The sequence below is a fragment of the Eurytemora carolleeae genome, unplaced genomic scaffold (genome assembly GCF_000591075.1).
Source record: "Eurytemora carolleeae unplaced genomic scaffold, Eaff_2.0 scaffold69, whole genome shotgun sequence".
Lineage (NCBI taxonomy): Eukaryota > Metazoa > Arthropoda > Copepoda > Calanoida > Temoridae > Eurytemora > Eurytemora carolleeae.
Window position 1 is genome coordinate 376,737 of NW_019396021.1, and position 24,086 is coordinate 400,822.

Sequence of the window (24,086 nt, forward strand, 5' to 3'; positions counted from 1 at the left end):
GTAGATCCAGAAATTAGTATTTATCTAGGGTTAGGTTAGGGTAAGACGCTTTCTGGGCCGAGCGCTGCTGCTAGGAAAGGCTAGAGGGCCGAGCGCTGCGGCCACGGGTTAGGTTAAGCTATGCCACTTTCTGGGCTGAGCGCTGCGGCTAGGACAGACTAGGGGGCCGAGCGCTGCGGCCACATGTCTTACATTAAGACCCCACCAGCTGCCTGTCTCTACACAGGCATCCCACAGATATTATTTTTCTGGATCTACAAAATTCAATCCCCCTCTCTTAGTTTTGGAGTTTTACGGGGCATGCGCGCGTAACATAGACTGGCAAATGACCGGGAAAAATAGTACATGGTCAGTTCCAAAATTGTTTTAAAATATTTACAAACGAACTATAGCCCAGCGACTATTTTAATGTAAAATGTAATTTTAAAATAAACCCCGATCATTCACTAATTGTATTTGCTAATTAAATCAGGATTTAAACTTTAATCTTTGCAAATTCTCCGATTCTCATTCTCTCAATTCTCAAAATTCAAAGATTTCGGGTTAAACGTGATAATTACAAACAAAGAATGAAATTTTGAAGACGACAGTACAGATTTGATCTAGTCGGGTTTTGGAGGGTGGACGTACATAACAAATTGGATTAACGTGTTCTTGGTTGGGTTTAGAGTGTACATGCTTGCATTCAAATTTTTTCTCTATCTAGAGCTAAATGTTTATTCGTAGTTAATCAAAAACACATTAATTAGTAAATAAGTGTACATAACTGAACCGTAAAAAGTGTACATTTGTATTTTATCATGTACAGTAATAACTTCTCATGGTCTGAAGTATTGTTGGAAACTGTACCAGAAAATCAGGGAAAACTCGAAGCCCTAACAAATATGTTATCAGTTTTAATTCGAATAATAACATTTTTAAAAGTCTTCTTACCTCGAGCCTTCTATTTATATAAAAGAAAAGGTTTTGTGGTTTCAACATTTTTCGAAAAAAATAATTTTATAAAGAATTCGTTGTGCATTGCAGTTTCATTTTTATTAATCTTTCAATTATTCATTTTCTAGACATGGAAACATACTCATAAAGTTCTGCATTGAATACGGATGTTACGATGAAAAGAAATAAATTTAAAGGTTACCATTTCAGCATAAGGGACTGTTCCTGGTGAAGATCTAGATGCAGAAGGGTCAGCTCCTATTATATCAAAGATGGTTACTACTAAACTAGAACGTGTTTTTTTCATGTATAATCATTATTTCTGGTTTTGATGTTACCTTCAAAAATCGGAAAGACCTTTGGATGTTCTTGGGTAAGGTTTATCTCCGCAGTTTTCCAGTAGAGTCCAGCAATAGTGGCCAAACACTTTAACTTGACACGACCATTCTAAACAGAAGAGTTTAGAGTCAAGCAATAGGGGCCAAACACTTTAACTTCATACGACCATTCTAAACAGGAGGGTTTAGAGTCAAGCAATATGGGCCATACACTTTAACTTGACACGACCATTCAAAACAGGAAAGTTTAGAGTCAAGCAATATGGGCCAAACACTTTAACTTGACATTGTAAATTGTAGATTATTTTTCTAAAGCACCCTAAAAATAAAAATAAGATCCACATCCAAATAATGCCGGTCAGTTTTAAAAGGTTTAGAGTGATCAAATCTTTGAAAGTTTTCTCATTTTTAAAGTAAAAAAAAATACTTTTTCTGAAAAGGGAAATATAGAATTAAGAAACTTAAGGAAATATTTTAAAAGTTAAAGAATGTTATTTCTTGTTTTTCAGTTTTTGTCCGTAAATATTTAAATTTATAATCGACACTTCCTCTTTGCATATTGGCAGTTCTGACTTTACCAATATAAATAACAGTCATGATAATCCAATAATTTCTTCAATAATAAAACTGTGTTTTTTTGCAAAATGTAAAGGGACTGTTCACTTATAATTTTAAAATTAAAATTTTAATTTTAATTTCTTTAATTAACACCAAAACTAATAACAAACCAGGTTTTTCCACAAACTCAAATCTTATTATCCTTGCCACCTGATGGTTTAAACTCAGATTATTTGATTTAAAAGAATTCTTAGTTTAAAATATCTAAGGTTGTAGGTTGCAAAGATAAAGGGATTAAAAAATATTTTGCTGCAAAAACTCAATTCCTTTATCGCTCAATCAAAAGTCAGTAATAAAACAGATATGAATTCTTATTAACCCTAGCTCTGCAGGCTGGGGTACTTGAAAAATACGCTGGGGGGGGGGGTTAAATTTGCCCCCCCCCCCCTAAATCCCATGTTTGATGTCCAAATATGACAAATGATACATCATTTTAAAGCTCTTGTGCTCTACTATTAGAATCTGCAAGAAAATTTTCAAGTTTGCAGAAATTGAATTTTTTATCGCAAAATCCAGTTATATAGTAAAAATGTTTGCAAAAAAAAATTTGTCCAAAAAATGAAAAATTATACATTTTTTAAAAGCCCTTAACCATGCCATTTTAAATGCAAAAAGTTTTGCAAAATTTTAAATAACCTGATTTTTAATCAAGAAAAACTAAAAAAGTGCAAATTTCCTTTGACAAGTTGTTTGCAAAAAAATTGCAATTTTTTTCGCAAAACTTGTGCAATCCGTTTCCTTATGTCAAAGACTTTCCAAAAAGCTAAATTTTATCAAAATCTGACAAGTTGAAGTGGGTCAAAACAAAGATTTAGTTTGTTACAGGAAAAAGGAGTCATTCAGGCAGTGTGCCTGAGGACTCAGGCAGTTAGTATTAAAGCCCGGTTTTGGTCTAAAGGGAGGGCTTTGGGTATGTGGGAAAAGTCAGAAAATTTAAACAGCCTCAGACCAACACTTTTTGAGTTATATAAAAAAACTACAAGGGGGGAGTCAAATTGACCCCCCCCCCCCAGCAGGAATAGGGTTAAGATAAGCTTTTGAATTTAAAAGTTAGGATGTTGGGCTGTATTTTTATCAAAGTTCTCAGTTTTGGTGTAAGTAACTTCCACTGTATAAAGTGTACATAATTAGCAATTACATTATTCTTGTTATTACAAATCAACGTGAAGTATTGCAGAGTTAATTTTGCTTTTCCACTTCATCAGATTAATTGTGACGAAACTAACATTATGAGACAGTTAAAATAATTGTTTTTAATTTCCTTAAAAGAAATAATGTTTGATTAATAAAGAATATCAAGAATATATACTGAAATTGATTAATATCAAGAATATATCTTGAAATTGATTAATATCAAAAGTATATCTTGAAATTTATTAATATCAAGAATACATCTTAAAATTGAATAATATCATGAATATATCTTGAAATTGATTGATATCAAGAATATATCTTGAAATGATTAATATCAAGAATATATCTTGAAATTGATTAACATCCTGAATATATCTTGAAATTTATTAATATTAAGAATATATCTTGAAATTTATTAATATTAAGAATATATCTTGAAATTTATTAATATTAAGAATATATCTTGAAATTGATTAACATCAAGAATTTATCTTAAAATTGATTAATATCAAAAGTATATCTTGAAATTTATTAATATCAAGAATACATCTTGAAATTGAATAATATCAAGAATATATCTTGAATTTGCTTGATATCAAGAATATACCTTGAAATTGATTAATTTCAAGAATATATCTTGAAATTGATTAACATCCAGAATATATCTTGAAATTTATTAATATCAAGAATATATCTTGAAATTGATTAATATCAAAAGTATATCTTGAAATTTATTAATATCAAGAATACATCTTGTAATTGAATAATATCAATAATATATCTTGAAATTGATTGATATCAAGAATATATCTTGAAATTGATTAATATCAAGAATATATCTTGAAATTGATTAACATCCTGAATATATCTTGAAATTTATTAATATTAAGAATATATCTTGAAATTTATTAATATTAAGAGTATATCTTGAAATTGATTAATATCAAGAATATATCTTGAAATTGATTAACATCAAGAATTTATCTTAAAATTGATTAATATCAAAAGTATATCTTGAAATTTATTAATATCAAGAATACATCTTGAAATTGAATAATATCAAGAATATATCTTGAATTTGATTGATATCAAGAATATATCTTGAAATTGATTAATATCAAGAATATATCTTGAAATTGATTAACATCCAGAATATATCTTGAAATTTATTAATATCAAGAATACATCTTGAAATTGAATAATATCAAGAATATATCTTGAATTTGATTGATATCAAGAATATATCTTGAAATTGATTAATATCAAGAATATATCTTGAAATTGATTAACATCCAGAATATATCTTGAAATTTATTAATATCAAGAATACATCTTGAAATTGAATAATATCAAGAATATATCTTGAATTTGATTGATATCAAGAATATACCTTGAAATTGATTAATATCAAGAATATACCTTGAAATTGATTAATATCAAGAATGAATCTTGAAAATATCATCGATTAGCAAAAAACTAAAAAAAAATAACTTTTTGTATATTATTTGATACAAAAAAATAAGGAAGTTTTTACCTTAAAATGAGATTGAAGTACTGGGAACTTGAGGTCAAGCCGCTGTCTGTTTTCTAAACAAAAATTCAATATTCTAGAAATACAGTTGTATCACGCAAAAATGATATTATTCATAATAAAAATATTCAACTGTATTCTTAGCCTTGTTTTGCTTTTATAAATAACTTTTCCTGTTTGCATTGCATTCAAGCAGTGGTATGCCTTAAATCTCATTTAAGAAAGACCAATTATTAGGGATAGAAACCCCAACTTAACAAATAATGAAGAAATCTGAAGCAGAAATTTAAATGAAATAAATAGAAAAAAAGCTTAACAGATGGAACCAGTTTATCTTAGACCTTAGTAAACTAAAAACCGCGTTTAATGAACGGGCTAAAGCGATTTTGATGATATAGCTAATTTTGATAAGGAATATATTCATGCTTTTATATTCGTAATTCAATTTCTAAAAACCAACATAATACGTTTAGGCTCCCAGAAGTACCCGTACACCATTACTCTCTTTACTGTACTGTGAATAATGTGTTGTGCATACCGTGCAAACAGTGTGTTCCAATAAACACAGGATGACGACATCAATTTTCTAAATAGTCTTTCTTCCACACAGAAATAAATCAAAAACAAGTTTGGCAGTATCCCAGTTAAGACAATTAAAAATCAGGATTTCCAAAATGTTGACGCAACACCATTTTTGCAACCTCTTTACGTAACGCCATCTTTGCCATTTATCTTCTTTCAGCCAATAAAGAAGTTTTTATTGAGACACAATGTACAATGAATAAGGTAAACCGATTCTAAAAAGCCTTAATCGTCTTCCAATTTGGGGTCCATTGTATTCCCTTTATTTTCTACTTGGTTTTTATTTAACTATAGTCCTCCTAAAATGTCTCTAGATGGACAAAGTATTCTCGCTTTCTGACATATCCCCAATATATATATACATTATACATATATAGTATATATTAGCAATATACATTAAATAAATACATATACAGATTTGCATGCTTGTATATTATATATGTCCCAATTGTGTACTTTTACACGAGTGCGTCCATTTTAGTTAGGCATGAAAAAGCGCCGGTGAAAACTGAACAGGGAACACGGATTCGGCTAAAACTAAACAGGGAACACGGATTCGGCTAAAACTGAACAGGGAACACGGATTCGGCTAAAACTGAACAGGAGACACAGATTCGGCTAAAACTGAACACATAACACGGATTCGCCTAAAACTGAACAGTTAACACGGATTCGGCTAAAACTGAACAGGGAACACGGATTCGGCTAAAACTGAACAGTTAACACGGATTCAGTGAAAAGGATTTAAATATAAAGAGGTTGGTTAGATTTAACTGATATATACACTAGTATACATATACGGTTTAATTAAAAATTGTTGCTTTTATAAAAGCATCTATGAATTCTATCTGAGGCACATATATACATTTATTAAAACAGGTTTATGTGTAAAAACTACTATTATTTGTCGAAGATGCCCCCCTTGGACGAAAATGTTCGGGTGGTGGGGGAGGGGGGGTGAGTAAGGGAATATCGCTATATTTAGAAACCAATAATTGAATTTTCAAAGAAACTAGATCATTAATTCTTTTAAACTTTGGAATTCGCACATCTAACCCCCCTCCCCCATTTTTTGATATCGATCCTCGTTACTCCCAATCCCTCTTTTTTTTGGCGAAATCTCCAAGTCTAAATTTCCAAACAAAGAAAAGGTGTCAATTCTGCAAAGTTTAACCATTTTGAGGATAAACTTTTTAATTATATACAGGAGGAACAAATAGAGAAAAGTTTGGAAAAGAATAAAATTTAGTTGTTACAACTTTTGCTGCAAATATTTCAATATAAGGATGTGGGAAAAATTCGAAAAATTTAATGATTTCCACGAATTTCAGAGTTTCGCATCGTGAATTTCGCGCATTTCGAGTTTCGAAAATTTCGTTGGAAACCTATCTGGTGATACAGTTGTAACCAGAAAACAGTGAAATTTTTACCTGGAATATAAATTAGGATTTAATTTGTAATTTTCAACTGATTGTGATATTGAAATGTGCCCTGAACTTTAATTACAACATTCTTGGGGGCAATTCTCAATTAAAAGAAAGAGAAGAGATAAAAATCATTTTATTGTTTTCTGACAGCAGAATATACAAGATTTCATTGTTCAACCTCTTTTCATATATTTTTGGAAAAAATACTAAAATATTATCAATTTATTTATCGAATTAGAAAATATCCTGAAAATATTTCCAAGAATTATATTTAAAAACAAAATTGTAAGTATTCCTTGACCCTCATAATATCAAAAAGTTTAATAATAAATTTATTTTTATATTTAGGTCCGTGTCCGGGTACCATTTCTTTAACAAACATCTTTTTTAAATAAACGGAATTAACAAACAGAAAACTAAATCTTAGAACATGTTTTCTTAAATACGGGCAAATTTCTTAAATTTATATGGTTTAAATTTTATCTATCTATCTATCCATATATCAATATATCTATCTATCTATCTATCTATCTATCTATTTATTCACCTGAGTTTATCCCATAATCAGTTAACCTGCTCACATAGAGGTCTGACGCCTGGAAAAATTCATCTTAAAAATGTGTTAATGTTTGTTTTAATCTAAAAAAGTTATGAAAAACTACCAAGGACAAGTACATATATAATTACAAAATTAAAAAAATATTTAAAGATCAAAGTTTGTTAATAAGCTTGTTTTGAATAAGAATCCAATAACTGAATCAGTAAATATGGAATATCTACAAAAGAAACCCCGAAAATGTCCTTGTGTATAAATTATTGTATTTTCTATTAATTTTTAATGTTTGTAAACCGCTAATTTAAAGTCACAAAATAAGCGTTCTACACGAGGGAGGACAACGAGCCACATCAATTCTGCTACCGAGCCACATTCTTTTCATTTTCTTCTACCCCCCCCCCTCTCTTAATGTTATTCCTTGTAAATTGTGTCTTTTAAAGAGTTTAGGTTGTGTGTCCTTTTCGACGCAGGAAATATTGCCCTCCTTCCCTCGTTCTACATTGATATCGAAAGAATAGAAAAATAAATTAAAAATTTATATTTCGCTGAAAAGAACTTTGTCGCGTTTAATTATTCTTTTATAATTTCTTGTATTCAATACGTTAAAAAGTATTAAATGTATTTTATAATTTCTCCTATTCAATACGTGTAAAAGTATTAAATGTCAAAGAAAAACATGAAACTAGAAAACATTTCAAATACAATACAAAACATTTGCTATAAAAGTGCATGAAGCAAGAAAACAACCAATAAAGTTAGGAACTAAAAATAATGGTTTTAAAACTTCTAGAAATAGTTCGCGATGATTTTTGTTAATGTTTTGTCGAAAAAACCCCGGTATAAGGATGTTTTTATGTGTATACTATGTGTAAACTATTTACTTAAAGAGACTGTAGATATAATTTCAAATGACTCTCTAATTGTATGAGTGGCATGTTCAGTTCACAATGGTACCCTTTAAACCCGATCAAAAGATACTTCGCCATCGGCACATAAAGTCGGTAAAAATGTTTCAAGGGATGGATGACGTATATATAGAAAGTCCATGATTTTCGAAAAATTTGTAAAGTCATTTTCACGGAGTTCACAGTACACACTGCGTACACTTATACACACTCAGTGATCTGCAGTACTCTGACTGATGTACTGTGAGTTTTAGTCATGGGTACTGTTTTAGTGGAGTCCAGTCCAGTGAATCGAATATGTCACTCTTTAAATATAGATTGGAGGAGAGGGTTATTATTATGTACTCACCGGTTCATCGTTTATGTACCAGGTTAGTGTAGAGGGTTATTATTATGTACTCACCGGTTCATCGTTTATGTACCAGGCTAGTGTAGAGAATGGGTTTGAAGCAGGAACTGTACATGAAGCTCCAACCTGTTCTCCTGCCTGATATTCAGGTCTACCAACAACTATTTCGGGACCACGAGATGGAAAATCTAAACAACAAAAAAATGGAATATACAGTGGGGTGGGATCATTAAAATTAAGGATACTGTTAGCCTCAACCTTTGAGTCCAATAAACATGAAATACACCAATTGTGCAGAATACAATTACCAATTTCACCTAATAAGCTAGTGGTGAAAGTATTTGATTAATAACAGCATCACACACCCATTAAATTGAGACCTCCCCCCCCCCCTGGTTGGTAGCCCTGGCACTCTCATTTTTAACATTAATACCTGGAAACGTTATGACATTAAAGAAATATCAAGGTTTTTTACCAATATTTTAAAAAATATGTGTCACATCTTATTATTTGCCAGATTATTTTCACTATTTTTTGTTGGAGAAAACCGTGACATTTCATTAGATTTGAATTCAAGTCTTGAAAACCAAGTTAAGAAATGTTAAACCTTAAAAGTCCTTTCCCCTCCCATCAGGTTAATATTTAAGGGTTAACAAGATATAATTTTGTTTAACCCTTCTTGACATTATCAGACAGAAATATTAAGGTCTGTATTTAAAAAAGTGTTTTAAATAACTAACTTATGAAAGTGTTTGTTTTAATTCAACACGTTTAATACAGGGTTACCCACAAATGATGAGACTGTAAAGACGACCTGAAAATCATAAAATATGACGATTACAAGGTTAAATTAAGTCTTCTGCCTTGAATATTGGCTTTTAATTGCCTATTTATTGACACGGCAACGAAAGAAACCAGTTTAAAGTTGCAGAGAGTCCTAGATATAAGGAAATAGACAGTATTAATTCTGTACAGTCTTCTCTGAAGTCTTATCCTTTGTGGGTAACCCTGTAGGTCAATCATGCATCCAAAAATTATGTAAATTTAAATTTTAAACCCTTGGTTTTTTCCAGAATGAAGTTTACAATTCGAAAAATCAAATTATAGACGTGAGATTTATTATTAATAGATGTATATATTTCAAGATATACTTCTGGAATATAATTAGAGGAGAAATATATTCCCAAGTTGGTATATTCTGTAATATATATATTGTATATTCTGATATATATTTTGATTAAAATGTATTCCCAGATATGTATTTGTGTTAAAACTAAAAGTTGTAAATCTCCGAGAAAAGAGAAACAAAGGAAAAATGAGAAAAATTAAATTAATTTTTCTCGAGAAAACTCCTAGATGGATAGATAGATAAATTCAAGGTTAGATGGATAGATTGACTGATTTACATTGGATGATTTAATGGATAAAACGTTAGCTAGATAAACATGAATATAGCTTAAAAATAAGCGTAATTTCAAGTGACCCTCCATGCAAAGATGGCATTGCCTGATTCACAATGGTACCCTTTAAAGCCTTTTCTGATCAATTATGAATAAGATATAACGTGCTTTTGATTCCTTTAACTGTTTATGTTCATTTGGGGTTTCTTTGCAAAAGTGGCGTGCGCATTTTTGCTTATTAGAAACAGTGAAGATTCACAGAAACAAACACTTTTTGAGTCAGAAATATGACATTACGTATCACATTTTTGGTCAGATTAGGGTTTAAAAGGTAAATCGGGCATTGCTATCTTTACATGGAGGGGCACTAGCTATACATCCTCTTTACATGGAGGGGCACTAGCTATACATCCTCTTTACATGGAGGGGCACTAGCTATACATCCTTTTTAAGAAGATTTAATAATTGTAGAGTATAATACTCTCCCTCTCATAAAATATTATTATCTTCTTATTTTTAGAAAAGTCAAAATATTTGTTGACAATAAATATTTTGAAAACGTCCTTGAGACGGTTTTAAATTTAAGGCTTCGAAAATCAAATAACTAGAATGTTTACTAGGATTTTGACTTTAGTGAAGAAATTAAGTCTTTGCCCCAAACTTTGATAATTATTCCCTATATCAATTTGCAACCAAATGTCGTATTTCAAATTTTGAATTTTTTATATCAAATAATTCAAGTAAAAAATGTAAAAAGTTTACGCCATCAGGTTGCAAAGATATAGACCTGCATTTGAGTTTGTGACAAACACTCAATTTCTTGGTTATACTTAGTAAAAGTAAGGAAAACTTATCAAAATAAATTGGTTCTAGCTGAGTTTATTCGTTATAATTTTTTTTCAATTCAATATGGCCATAACTCAATCTGGAGTGTTTACTAAATTAATTTTATACGGACATAAAAATCCTAAAAATAATTAGTAAAAATCGGTAAAACTAATCGGTAAAAAAAAACTCACGAATAACTGACAGAAATTACAAACTTGTAAAATTACAAATTAAAAAATCGTATATACGAACAGTCCTTGTGAAGATGGTAATGCCTGATTTAAACTTTTCCCGTGAAATCTATGTCTGATCAAGTATGAACTAGATATGCAGGTTTTTGTACCTTTCAACCTTTAATCCTTTTATTTTCTTTTGCCTTTCTTGCTTCTAAGAAGCAATGGGGAAATTCAAAGAAATAAACACTTTTCGAATCAAAAAAACGACGATATCTTCCACATTTTTTTTTATCAAATTAAGGTTTCAGGGGTAGTGTTGTAAATTTTGCAATCTTAGCATGGAGGGTCACTTGACATTGCGTTTACACTCCCTTTAATAAATAAGCCAATGTTCTTATATTCTCGTAAATGTTTGTAATTTTGAAATGATTTCAACCATTCTGTATATTTCGATTGTATTGGGTCTGCTTACCAATAACGGTCATATTAGCGGTCTCGGCCATAGCGAAGTAGGTGGGTGTGACCGTGACCTCGCAGAGATACTCCCCGGAGAGGGAGGACACAACATCCTCCAGAACTACTCGCACATGGTCAGATGCGGTCATCTAAACAGTTAGAGGCTGTTTTTAAAACTCAAACGAAATTTTAGTCTTCAAAATAAATTTGAACAGAATAAGATTATCTAGAAAGATTTGAGATCAAATAGAAATGATTACAATATATAAAGATATTTAGACCAATAAAAGAGTAAATTCCAAAATACACAGTTATAATTTTTAGGTTTTTTAAAATAGTAACTATAAAAAGTATAAAATAAAATCATAAAAGCTTATAAAAATAGGTCAAAAAACTGTTTTTCATGTTTTATCAGATCAAATTGAGCATATTTTCATCAAATAAGACGAAGAAGAAAATACAAGGATTAATATCATAGAGAATAGAATATATAGAGAGGAAATAAAAGAATCTCTCGGTATGAATTTTTTCAGTCCCTTTCAGCCTGAAAGGGAGTTCAAGTGTACAAATCATGTAAATGTTCACAAATTATAAGCAGTAGAGTACAATAATACAGTATGTTCCCTAGACTATCCATTTCAATTTCGAATTTTTTAAACTGTTAAATAAACTTTATAATGAATTAGGTGAATAAAAACATCATTTGATTTATAGTTATAACGGAAAATGTAAAATGATCAGTGGTCAATTATGAAACCAGCCTATTTCATAATTTGGTTTTCTTTTAACAATAATTTTAGATTTTCTATAAAATGATATTCCAGGGCCCAACAGGTTATATAGCATAAATATGTGAAGTACACCTGCAGTATGGAAACAGTACAACAAAATGGCCGTTTTACACTTTTTTCTAGTAAATTCCTCTCTATATATTCTATTCTCTATGATTAATATGAATATCACAATCTATGAACTTTTTTCAATTAAACTTTGATAAAAAATCCTTTTATATTCCATGATTTATTTCTGTATATTAAAATCCAACTGCATGAGAGAAATCATAAATTTTCCTCCTACTGTCTACGAATGGTTGATAAATGTCTGTAAAGAAGGAGAAATGATATAAAGACTATAATAATTCGGACGAGAGGGGGGGGATTGAAATTAATATAGGTTCTGCAATGACCAAGATCAACAAAATTTAGAAACATTTTGTTAATTTTTCGAAACTTTTAAGTTTTGATTAAAAAATTTAGAGAAATATTTTAATTTAATTTAAATCAATAAATATTAACCCATTATGGGCGAAAACGTAGATATCGACGTCTAAATTAATATGACAACATGTTGCCATTTTTAAGTTCGTAAATATCGACGTTTTCAAAATTGATACTGGATAAAAACGTCAAAATACATGAACAAATATGTTTTGTTATATATTTTAAATCTTAATTGCTTTGATCAAAACTAAACGGATTAATTGATCGAGTGTTGATGTTAAGGAATACATATTCATACTATTTGGTCCGAAATCAAATAGAAGAAACCGAACGCTCTAGGTAGTCCAGAGTGATGTTTCTTTAAAGAATGAGGGTGAAAGAGTAGTTATAAAACCTATTTTATATTTTTCCAGAAGAAATATTGTTGTGAAAACAATAAATATATTAATCAAGTTGGAAGGGGGAAATAATTTTTCTTGAAATAATTAATCTTTGAAAATAGGTTGAAATAGTATTTTATATGACATTAATTGTATTTTAGGTGCTGAAACCTCTATGGATTTTGATCAAGGTGTAAGGTGAAGAAAAGATTGTTCTAATACATTCTTCTCGGGTGTTAAGATAAAAGGTTGGGGATTATGATATGAGATTATTTATCTAAATGCTACAAGAGATAAAAAAAATTGGCCCTCGATCCCCCCCCCCCCCCCCGAGGGCTGGGTACATTCCAACTTCTTCTAGTCATTTCGGTAACGGTTAGTTCCAACCGATAAAAAAGAAAAATTTCAGGTAAAGGTGAGAACCAAATGTTTGTTTCATTAACGGCATTTACCGGGTTTTTTTTAAATGAATGTTAGTTAACGATCTCAATTCTATTAACGACGGTAATGGAAAATTTTCCACAATCATTAACGCTTCCAGTCGTTAACGGTTTATTAGATTATTAATGGCGCGTTTACGGTGAACAGTCTTTTGTATTATTAACGACGTTAACGGTTTGTCAATTTATTAACGGCACTGTAGCAGTTGCACTATAGTTATCCTTGTCTGCGGACTGAGTAGTATCTAGATATTCCAATCAACAATATTTATCCTATTTTGAGGAGAAACCAGATTCTTTCACGGCTGGACAAACTCCAAATTTTTTTATCCAAATTTAAAGGTCACCTCGATCTGTTCAGCATTTAAGATGACATTTAAAAACATCAAAACACGTTAAAAAAATGTTAAACAATTTTAATGCAATTTTAAGCAGAAAAAAACGAAATTCAAGGTCATCGCTTTCAGTCATTATTTTTTTTCAGAAACGGCTCATCCATTTCATTAACGTTATTTTGCCGTTCATTATCGCAACCCTCTGTACCGTTAACGGAACTTTACCTAGCCCTAACGTCATGTCACATGGAACCTGAGAGATGCTACATAAATGCCATTTTACCCCCCGCATATTTTGGCGTTTAAGTACGCAAATATGAAGAATATTTGAGTATATTAGGTTAATAGTTCTAAATAGTTAATTGTAAAGGTAGAGCCTGCTGAGAAAGGTAGAGCCTGCTGAGAAAGGTAGAGCCTGACTGCTGGGAAAGGTAGAGCCTGTTGGGAAAGGTAGAGCCTGCTTGGAAAGGTAGAGTCTGCTGGGAAAGGTAGAGCCTGCTGGGAAAGGTAGTGCCTGCTGAGAAAGGTAGAGCCTGCTGAGAAAGGTAGAGCCTGTTGGAATAGGTAGAGCCTGCTGGGAAAGGTAGAGTCTGCCGGGAAAGGTAGAGCCTGCTGGGAAAGGTAGAGTCCGCTGAGAAAGGTAGAGCCTGTTGGGAAAGGTAGAGCCTGCTGGGAAAGGTGTAGAACCTGATGGGAAAGGTAGAGCCTGCTGAGAAAGGTAGAGCCTGCTGGGAAAGGTAGAGCCTGCTGAGAAAGGTAGAGCCTGCTGGAAAAGTGCAAACATGAATTGCTAAATCCAGAAAAATTTCACCCGGAGCATAAATCTTGATGGAAATTAATTTAAAAAGAAAAGCATGGGATATAAATAATCCTGGATACAAACATTTTTATCAGATAGAGCTAACAAGGAGGGGGAAATAATAAAAAAAGTGAGTTTTGTACAGTAAAGAATGTTCATTTTAGAAAATCTTAAGGAGACAATTTATTAATCTCCGTATAATTAAGACAAAGAAGTTGAATCTTTTCTTCTAACCCAAATTTTATAATCCGTTTTTCTGTGCAATCGCAAGGCGTAAACCTTCGATATTTCAAACTTAGATTATTTGATCTAACTGTAAGTATAGTTTGAGATATCTTAGGTCTACAGCATTGAATTGCTTATATAGGGATTAGAAAATCAGAGTTTGTGGCAAAGAATTAATTTCTTTTCGAGTTGCAAAGTTAAGTCAAAATATATTATGCCTATCATCTATATGTATACTTTGCTTGTTTTTGTTGTCTATTTGTTTGTTTGTAACCGATTAACGTCAAAACGGCTGAACCGATCAGGCCTAAATTTTTTATGGGATCTAACATGATCCCAGGGAAAAAATTGCCTAAAAAATCAGGATCAGGATTTTTCTAAATCCACGAAAAAAATCGATTAAAGAGGAACAATTAGATGTTTGAAAAGAAAATCGGCGAGAAGCGCAAAGGAAGCCTAGTATTGTAGATTAGATTTACTGTACATACATGGTATAATGTATAAGAGAAGCGCCAAGGAAGCCTAGTATTGTAGATTAGATTTACTGTACATGGTATAATGTATAAGAGAAGCGCCAGCAGACCCAAGACAATATATTTATTAATCACGTGCCGACCCAAGACAATATATTTATTAATCACGTAATAATATTATGGCTTTTGAAATTATAGGTATTACAATGCTAATTCAGAACAAAGACGATATCGAATTCGTCACTGAATTCCCATGTTTTTTGGGACACCCTGTAGTCTAAACAAACCTTAATCCAAAGGTTTTCCAATCTTTGGAGAAAATACAATTTCAATTTTAGAAAATGTTCAACTGAAAAATTATCTTCATTAAATGTTAAAATAATTTTTAAAATTTACTTTCATTAAAACAGAAAGGGTTCCGTGATTACTGATTATAAAAAGTATTGTTTATATTTGTGGGCACTGTCCCATTTAATCTAATATTAGCTGGTACAGTGGGACACATAAAACTGTGGAGTAGGAATCTTATTTGTACTTGATGTTGTTATAAAGCAAATAGTTTTCGTCCAATTCTCTCCTGGATCCTTCCCACCCTCAACCCTCCCACCCCCCTTCTAAAACATTCCCATGTGATTGTATCATAGCGAAGGAAATGAGTCTTTGCCACAAACTCAAATGTTATAATTCCTATATCTTTGCAATCTGATGGTGGATACATTTTAACTTTCAACCTTAGACTATTTAATAAAACATAATTCATACTTTGAAACATCTAAGGTCTACGGAATTGGGTTTCAAAGAAAAAGGGTTGGAAAATCCGAGTTTGTGACAAGGACTTAATTCCTATAATGAATTGGAAAAAGGTCATTGAACTACCCACCGCTGGTTCAAATCCTGGATTCACCGACAAAGGGTCAAACGACCCAGGGTCAAACGACCCAGGGTCAAACGACCCAGGGTCAAACGACCCAGGGTCAAACGACACAGGGTCAAACGACAAGGGGTCAAAAACGCGACAAAGGGTCAAACGACACAGGGTCAAACGACAAAGAGTAAAAAAATGCGACAAAAGGGCAATTTTTTTTTTAATTTTGACGGTTAGTATTTTTTTATTATTATTTAAGGTTAGGTTGGGTACATTATGGGCCGAGCGCTGCGCCTAGAACAGGCTTGGGAGCCGAGCGCTTCGGCCACGGATTAGGTTAGTTAAGACACTTTCTGGCCCGAGCGCAGCGGCTAGGACAGGCTAGGGGGCCGAGCGCTATGGCCACATGGTCAATTATATCCATTTATTTATTTTTATTTAGGGTTAGGTTAGGTTAAGACATTAAATCTTCAAAAAAGTTTGGCGGATTTTTGTGATTAAAATTGCGAGTTTCCTATGATTCAAATCAAAAAATATTTTTATCATTTTGACCTTTTGTCGTTTGACCCTTTGTCGCACTTTTGACCCTTTGTCGTTTGACCCAGTGTCGTTTGACCCTGTGTCGTTCGACCCTGTGTCGTTTGACCCTTTGTCGTTTGACCCTGGGTCGTTTGACCCTTTGTCGGTGAATCAAATCCTGAATTACCAATTCAATCGTAAAGAATTACGAGGATTTGAATCGGGGATTCAGGATTTGAACCAGTTGCAGGTAACGTAGTAAATCTTAACCTTTGTCTAGTGTTTACTGACACAATTTTAAAAGGGGAAACTGCATTTACTACGTAATTTTTCTAATTATGGCAAATAAAAGATAAAAAGATAAAAGGTCATTACATTTAGCAGGTACTTTATAAAGAAGGTCTATCCAATAAATAGACAGAAAGGTAGACATATAAATAGACAGATAAATAAACACATAAATAGACAGACAAATAGACAGATAAATAGGGAGATAAATTTGGCTACATATAATTAGACAGATAAAAGGGCATATAAATATAGCTACATATAAATAGACAGACAAATAAACACATAAATAGACATATAAGTAGACAGATAAATAGGCAGATAAATAGATAGATAAATAAATAGATAAATAGACGTAAAAATAGACATATAAATAAAGAGATAAATAGGCAGATAAATGGAATTAAAAATAGACATAAAAATAGATAGATGAATAAACAGATAAACGGGTAGATAAAGACATATAAATAGACAAATAAATTGGCAGATAAATAAACTTATAAATGGACAGATAAATGGACATATAAATGGACTTATAAATAGACAGATCAATTCATAGATGAATAGACAGATAAATAGTCAGATAAATGACCGAAAAGTTCATAGATGAATAGACAGATAAATAGACAAATAATAGACACATGTATAGACAGATAATAGACAGATAAATAGACAAATAATAGACACATAAATAGACATATAATAGACGGATAAATAGACAAATGATAGACACATAAAAAGACAAATAAATAGACAAATAATTAAAAATATTATTAAATAAAACTTACATTTATCTTCATTCCTTTGACCGGGAAAACTCTAGTTGGAGGATCCTCACCAGGCATATACCTGTAGAACTCATGCCGACCCTAGACAATATATTTATTAATCAGGTGCCGACCCTAGAAAATATATTTATTAAGCACGTGCCAACCCTAGAAAATATATTTATTAATCATGTGCCGTCCCTAGACAATATATTTATTAATCAGGTGCCGACCCTAGACAATATATTTATCAATCAGGTGCCAACCCTAGACAACATGTTTATTAATCAGGTGCCAACCCTAGACAACATGCTTATTAATCAGGTGCCGACCCTAGACAATTATTTATTAATTAGGTGCCGACCCTAGACAATATGTTTATTATTCATTTGCCGACCCTAGACAATATATTTATTAATCACGTGCCAACCCTAGACAATATATTTATTAGTCAAGTGCCTACCCTCGACAATATGTTTATTAATCACGTGCCGACCCAAGACAATATATTTATTAATCACGTGCAGACCCAAGACAATATATTTATTAATCACGTGCTGACCCTAGACAATATGTTTATTAATCACGTGCCAACCCTAGAGAATATATTTATTAATCACGTGCCGACCCAAGACAATATATTTATTAATCACGTGCCGATCCTAGGCAATATGTTTATTAATCGCGTTCCGACCGGAGACAATATATTTTTTAATCAGGTGCCGACCCCAGACAATATGTTTATAAATAACGTTCCAACCCTAGACAATATATTTATTAATCACGTGCCGATCCTAGACAATATATTTATTAATCAGGTGCCGGCCCTAGACAATATGGTTATGAATTACGTGCCGACCATAGACAATATGTTTATTAATCACGTGCCAACCCTAGACAAGATATTCATTAATTACGTGCTGACCCTAGACAATATATTTATTAATCACGTTCCTAGACAATATGTTTATTAGTCACGTGCCGTCCCTATACAATATATTTATTAATCACGTCCCGTCCATAGAAAATTGTTTATTAATCATGTGCCGTCCCTAGACAATATATTTATTAATCACGTGCCGACCCTAGAAAATATATTCATTAATCACGTGGCGTCCCTAGACAATATATTTATTAATCAGGTGCCGACCCTAGACAATATATTTATTTATCACGTGCCGACCCTAGACAATATATTTATTAATCAGGTGCCGACCCTAGAAAATATATTTATTAATGACGTGCCAACCCTAGAAAATATATTTATTAATCATGTGCCGTCCCTAGACAATATATTTATTAATCAGGTGCCGACCCTAGACAATAGATTTATTAATCAGGTGCCANGGGGGGGGGGGGGGCTAAAGAAGTCTATTAGAAAAGTTTTAAAGCAAACAATTTAGAAAAACCTAAATTTCTCATCAAACCTTAACAAACTTTAAATACGTGCATCCCATACTGGAAACATTAGACATAGGAAGATAGGAACAAATAAAATGGATAGGAAATATAGGAAAGATAGAAGAGATAAATGAATAGAAATAATTTGATGGATAGGAAGGATTGGACAGATAGAAAAGGTTAGATGAAGTAAACACCTACTCCATAACAATTTCTTGAAACGTATCTATCCAGGCTCTAAATACCACACAGGGACACAAGCCTAGCTTTCCAAACAAGCAATATATCAATCCCAATTGATGGGGACGATCCAACCTGGTTTTATCAACAGAGGGTTTCAATCCACTCTAAATACCACACAGGGACACAAGCCTAGCTAACAATAAGCTGTATATGTCGATCCCAAATGATGGGTACGATCCGACCTATCAAAACAGTATTTCTGGATTACTCTCTCCAAATAAACAGTACGGAGTTACTCTATAAACTGAGATTCATTTCTTTAGTTCAACGTAATTTACAATGGGCCTCAATATTTCCTACATGGACAGATGGGAAGAATTTGACAGATTGGAAGGATTGAATAGATAGGAAGGATTTGACAAATAATAAAGATTGGATAGATAGGAAGTACTAGTATGAAAGGAAGGATTGGGTATATAGGAAGGAATGGATAAATAGTAAAGATTGGATAAATATGAAGGATTGGATAGAAAGGAAGGATTGGATACTTAGTAAAGATTCGATAGATAGGAAGGATTGGATCGACAGGAAGGAATGAATAAATAGTAAACATTGTATAGATAGGAAAGGTTGGATAAATAGTGAAGATTGGGCAGATAGGATGGATTGAATTAATAGTAAATATTGGAAAAAAATCCGTTCACTAATTGTTAAAACAGAGTATATATATCGTATGACACGAAGCTAAAAGATCAAAACAAAAAATTCAAAAAAACTGAAAAAAGAAGATAGGATATATCAATATTATATATCTAATTACTCTAGACAAAAGAAAGCTCTCAATAAAAGAAAAAATGTCGTTGGTAGCTGTTAATTAACGATACGAAACAATTATTTTTCTTTAATAAAGAAAATCTTTTCTATTTTCTAGATTTTCCCCTAGGTTCATGTTTTACAGATTTAAAGATCATTTTCATAGTTCAAAGAATTCTTAGATTTTTCTTTTTCTCTTATATCTAAAAAACAGGTTCCTTTCTGAAAGAACAAAAAAGTAGAAGGCAGACATGAACCTATGGTGAATTTATCACTAAAATCTAGAAGGTGCTGATTAATTTTGTGTACTGTACGTTTGTGTACTGTACAGCTTGCTCTGGCTGATTACATTTGTCGGTTCTGTACTTGAAAAGGGAGTTTACAGTGTAAAAACGTGTTCCAATTCGTTCTAATGAGCTGGAAACTTTAGAATGGTGGATATCGGGATTAATGCTTGATCCACTCTTTTTCTTCATCTCCAGATTAAATATTGCTTGTTTTCCTCGCGAATTTAATCTCCAGATTAATTAACAGGTTGGGATTAAGGATAACACATTCTAAAGTTTTCAGCTCAGGTCTTAATCATAAACTGTTTAAGAGTTAAACAAAAGTGAAAGTTGTTTGTGAATTTTAAATAAGTGTGAGCTATTTACGAATTTTAAATAAGTGTGAGCTATTTGCGAATTTTAAATAAGTGTGAGCTATTTGCGAATTTTAAATAAGTGTGAGCTATTTGTGAATTTTAAATAAGTGTGAGCTATTTGCGAATTTTAAATAAGTGTGAGCTATTTGTGAATTTTAAATAAGTGTGAGCTATTTGCGAATTTTATGAGAAGGGGAAGCTGGAGTGTGTCCGGACGGTAAAAAGATTATTCTTACCAAACCTAATAAACTTTTTGAACTTTTGAACAAAACATAAATACAAGCTATGATGTGTGCAACAAATTCAAGTCATGAACCTAGACTTAACAAATATTTAACACTGGGGCTGAAAGGATTTCCTCAGATCTTTCTAAAGCGATTTGTTACAAAAAATTGTTAATCAAAGATTTAGTTTAAAGGAATTGAGTCTTTGCCACAAACTCTGATTTTCTAATTTTTATGTTGCAAACACAATGTCGTAGACATTTGGTATTTCAAACTATTAATTATGTGAGATTAAATAATCTAAGTTTGAAATATCAAAGGGTTATAAATCTTTAGGGTTTAGAAAATCAGAGTTAGTGGTAATAACCCAATTCCTTTTGATCCATTTTTTTAGGAAAAACATAGAATAAGTTGTGCCTTCTCATTATTTGGTTTCTGAGTAAGATCCAAGCATATTGTTGACTAAAGTCGAATACTTTGCATTTCAAAAGCTACAAGAGGACACATTTTGCTTTTTAGATAAAAAATAAATCTCTGATACAAACAATTGATCAATCAACGAATAAAAAACAATGGGTTTACTATTTACAAGAATCATATATGAACCTGGGGGTTTCCCTCTTATGACCCCTTCCACCTTGCTATTTTAAGACCCACTCTACCTACCTCCCTGCTTTCCTGACCCCCTCCCCTTTAGTATGCCCCCCCCCCGTGATTAAATATCCAAGAATTAGAAACGATAATGAATATCTTTTAGCAAACTTCTTTTATAAAGTTTTAAAGTTTTCCTTCCTATGGGCTACCTATCGACTTCCTATAAATATATATAATATCTGTCTACAGTTTGATTTATATTAATAATTATAGTTTTAAAATAATGATTTATCATTCCGTTTAATCATTATTATCGGACATTGTATTGAGCAAACCATATTTTCATTATTTTCCACTCCCAAATAGTTGACAGGTTTTAAATATGTAGATATAGGATTGAACTATAGAAACTTGTTCAGCGCACATTAAAGCATGTTGCATTGTCACTCACGCAAAAAGTAGGATTGTGCACAATTCAGCATATATCTTGCATTGTCTTGCTCTTGTGTAGCATGGTACCACAATGCAGGATTGCGCTGTCACGCACATGTGTAGCATGGTACCACAGAGTAGGATTACGCTGTCACGCACATGTGTAGCATGGTACCACAGAGTGGGATTACACTGTCACGCATATGTGTAGCATGGTACCACAGGGTAGGATTACGCTGTCACGCACATGTGTAGCATGGTACCACAGGGTGGGATTACACTGTCACGCACATGTGTAGCATGGTACCACAGAGTAGAATTACGCTGTAACTTACATGTGTAGCATGGTACCACAGAGTAGGATTACGCTGGCACGCACATGTGTAGAATGGTACCACAGAGTAGAATTACGTTGTCAAGCACGTGTGAACATGTTACAAAAGAGTAAGATTACGTTGTCACGCACATGTGTATCATGTTACAAAGAGTAGGATTGCGCACAATTCAGCAAATATGTTGGATTGCCATGCACATTTTTAATATAATATCACAATATGTGATAGGATTTAGCTTAAAAGTATTCCACATTTGCAGCATATCTACTATAATTATAGGATTGCTTTCCTAATTATAGCAGATAGTTTAGACACCAAGGGGAAATATTCTCAACTTTGATAATCTGGTTTCAATTGAGTCTCCGCACCTTACTCATTAAATTTGGGAAACCCTGTATGTGTTTAGTGTAAAGTGTAACCGTAAAATGCCGGTCCAGCAAACTAATTTCGCGCTTTTTCTGGGAAAATTACAAATTTATTTGAAAGTTTGGCATGAAACATGTAATGAGCAATAATTGTATAATCATAAGCATTTAATTGTTATATAAAATATTTAGTTTTATTTCGATAATTAAACCTGCTATACCCAATTTACTAGTTTAAATATATTTGGTTTACTAAATGGTCACGTTTTTTTTTAAATTGAAAATTAAAAAATTTTTACTTTTGAGTCTGAGTTTTCTGACAACTAATTTCATTTTTTCAAGAAGATAAGGTTTTCTCTTTTAAAGTCCGTTAACGATCGTTAACGAAGGGTCCTCGTTAACGGTCGTGAAAGAAGGGTCAAAAAATATTTATTTAAAAATATTTTTTAAGCGAAATTTATCGTTTTTTTTCAAAAATTCTATAAAATAACAAACCTAATACAGGGTGTCCTAATAAACATGGAAATTCAGTGACGAATTCGATATCGTCTTTGTTATGAACTAGCATAGTAATACCTAATTTCAAAAGCCATAATATTATGATGTCTGCTTGAGTTTATTTTATGAAAAGGGTAAAAGACTGTACAGATGTGTCTATAATGTCTCCGCAAGATGAACAGTGAGGATGGACAAGTTTACTCTGTTTGTGTACTGCAATTTTCTTGTTTTTCTAAGTACAACCGTATGCAGTCAAAACATAAGCAAACAAAATGTAAACATAGCAGACGAAACTTTTACAGATTACAGCTTTCTCAGTAGGTATCACTATACTAAATCAAAGAATTATTTAAAAAGACGATATCGAATTCGTCACTGAATTTCCATGTTTATTGGGACACCCTGTACTTAACAATATACATAAATATCATAAACATAANCCCCGTGATTAATTTGATATTGCATGTTTGTTTGCAACCTGTGTTGAATGGAAGCTGATCAATCAACTAGGTTTACAGGTTAAGTATAAAGTTATGAACCCTAGAGATATTTAGCAAACTATATTTAAACTTATTTAAATACTTTCGTTAATTAGCTGCAATTGTTCTTTAATCGTTCAACATCAGAGACTTCCATTCTATCCCATTACATTCTTTATCTTTATTAGGACTTCCATTCTATCCCATTACATTCTTTATCTGTATTAGGACTTCCATTCTATCCCATTACATTCTTTATCTGTATTAGGACTTCCATTCAAATTTAAACCCACTTTACTCTTTATCTTTACAAAACTTGCATTAATTTGTAAACCAATTTCATTATTTATTTACCCTTATCCAAAGAACACTTACATTAATTTGTAAACCCATTTGATTCTTTATCTTTCTCTATATAAAACTTACATTAATTTGTTAAACCATTAGACTCTTTATCTTTACAAGACTTCCTTTATAGTAATTCCATTTTATTCTTTCTTTATCAATATAAAACTTACATTCATTGCAATCTCATTTCACTCATTATACCTACATCTATCCAAGACTTCCAT

The 24,086-nt window shown here is 31.9% G+C and overlaps 1 protein-coding gene across 1 annotated transcript in view; it reads right to left on the minus strand.

Moving 5' to 3' along the window:
* Positions 1-206: 206 nt before the first annotated feature.
* Positions 207-24,086, minus strand: part of LOC111697621 (uncharacterized) — a 31,089-nt gene continuing 7,209 nt past the window's right edge. Inside the window, exons 3-10 of the mRNA XM_023467722.1 lie at positions 17,569-17,649; positions 11,253-11,385; positions 8,431-8,564; positions 7,114-7,162; positions 4,561-4,613; positions 1,275-1,383; positions 1,139-1,194; positions 207-875 (exon numbers count right to left, since the gene is read on the minus strand). Of these exons, the coding sequence (XP_023323490.1) occupies positions 819-875; positions 1,139-1,194; positions 1,275-1,383; positions 4,561-4,613; positions 7,114-7,162; positions 8,431-8,564; positions 11,253-11,385; positions 17,569-17,649 (672 nt within the window). The 3' untranslated portion in view covers positions 207-818. The remainder of the gene's footprint in view (positions 876-1,138; positions 1,195-1,274; positions 1,384-4,560; positions 4,614-7,113; positions 7,163-8,430; positions 8,565-11,252; positions 11,386-17,568; positions 17,650-24,086) is intronic.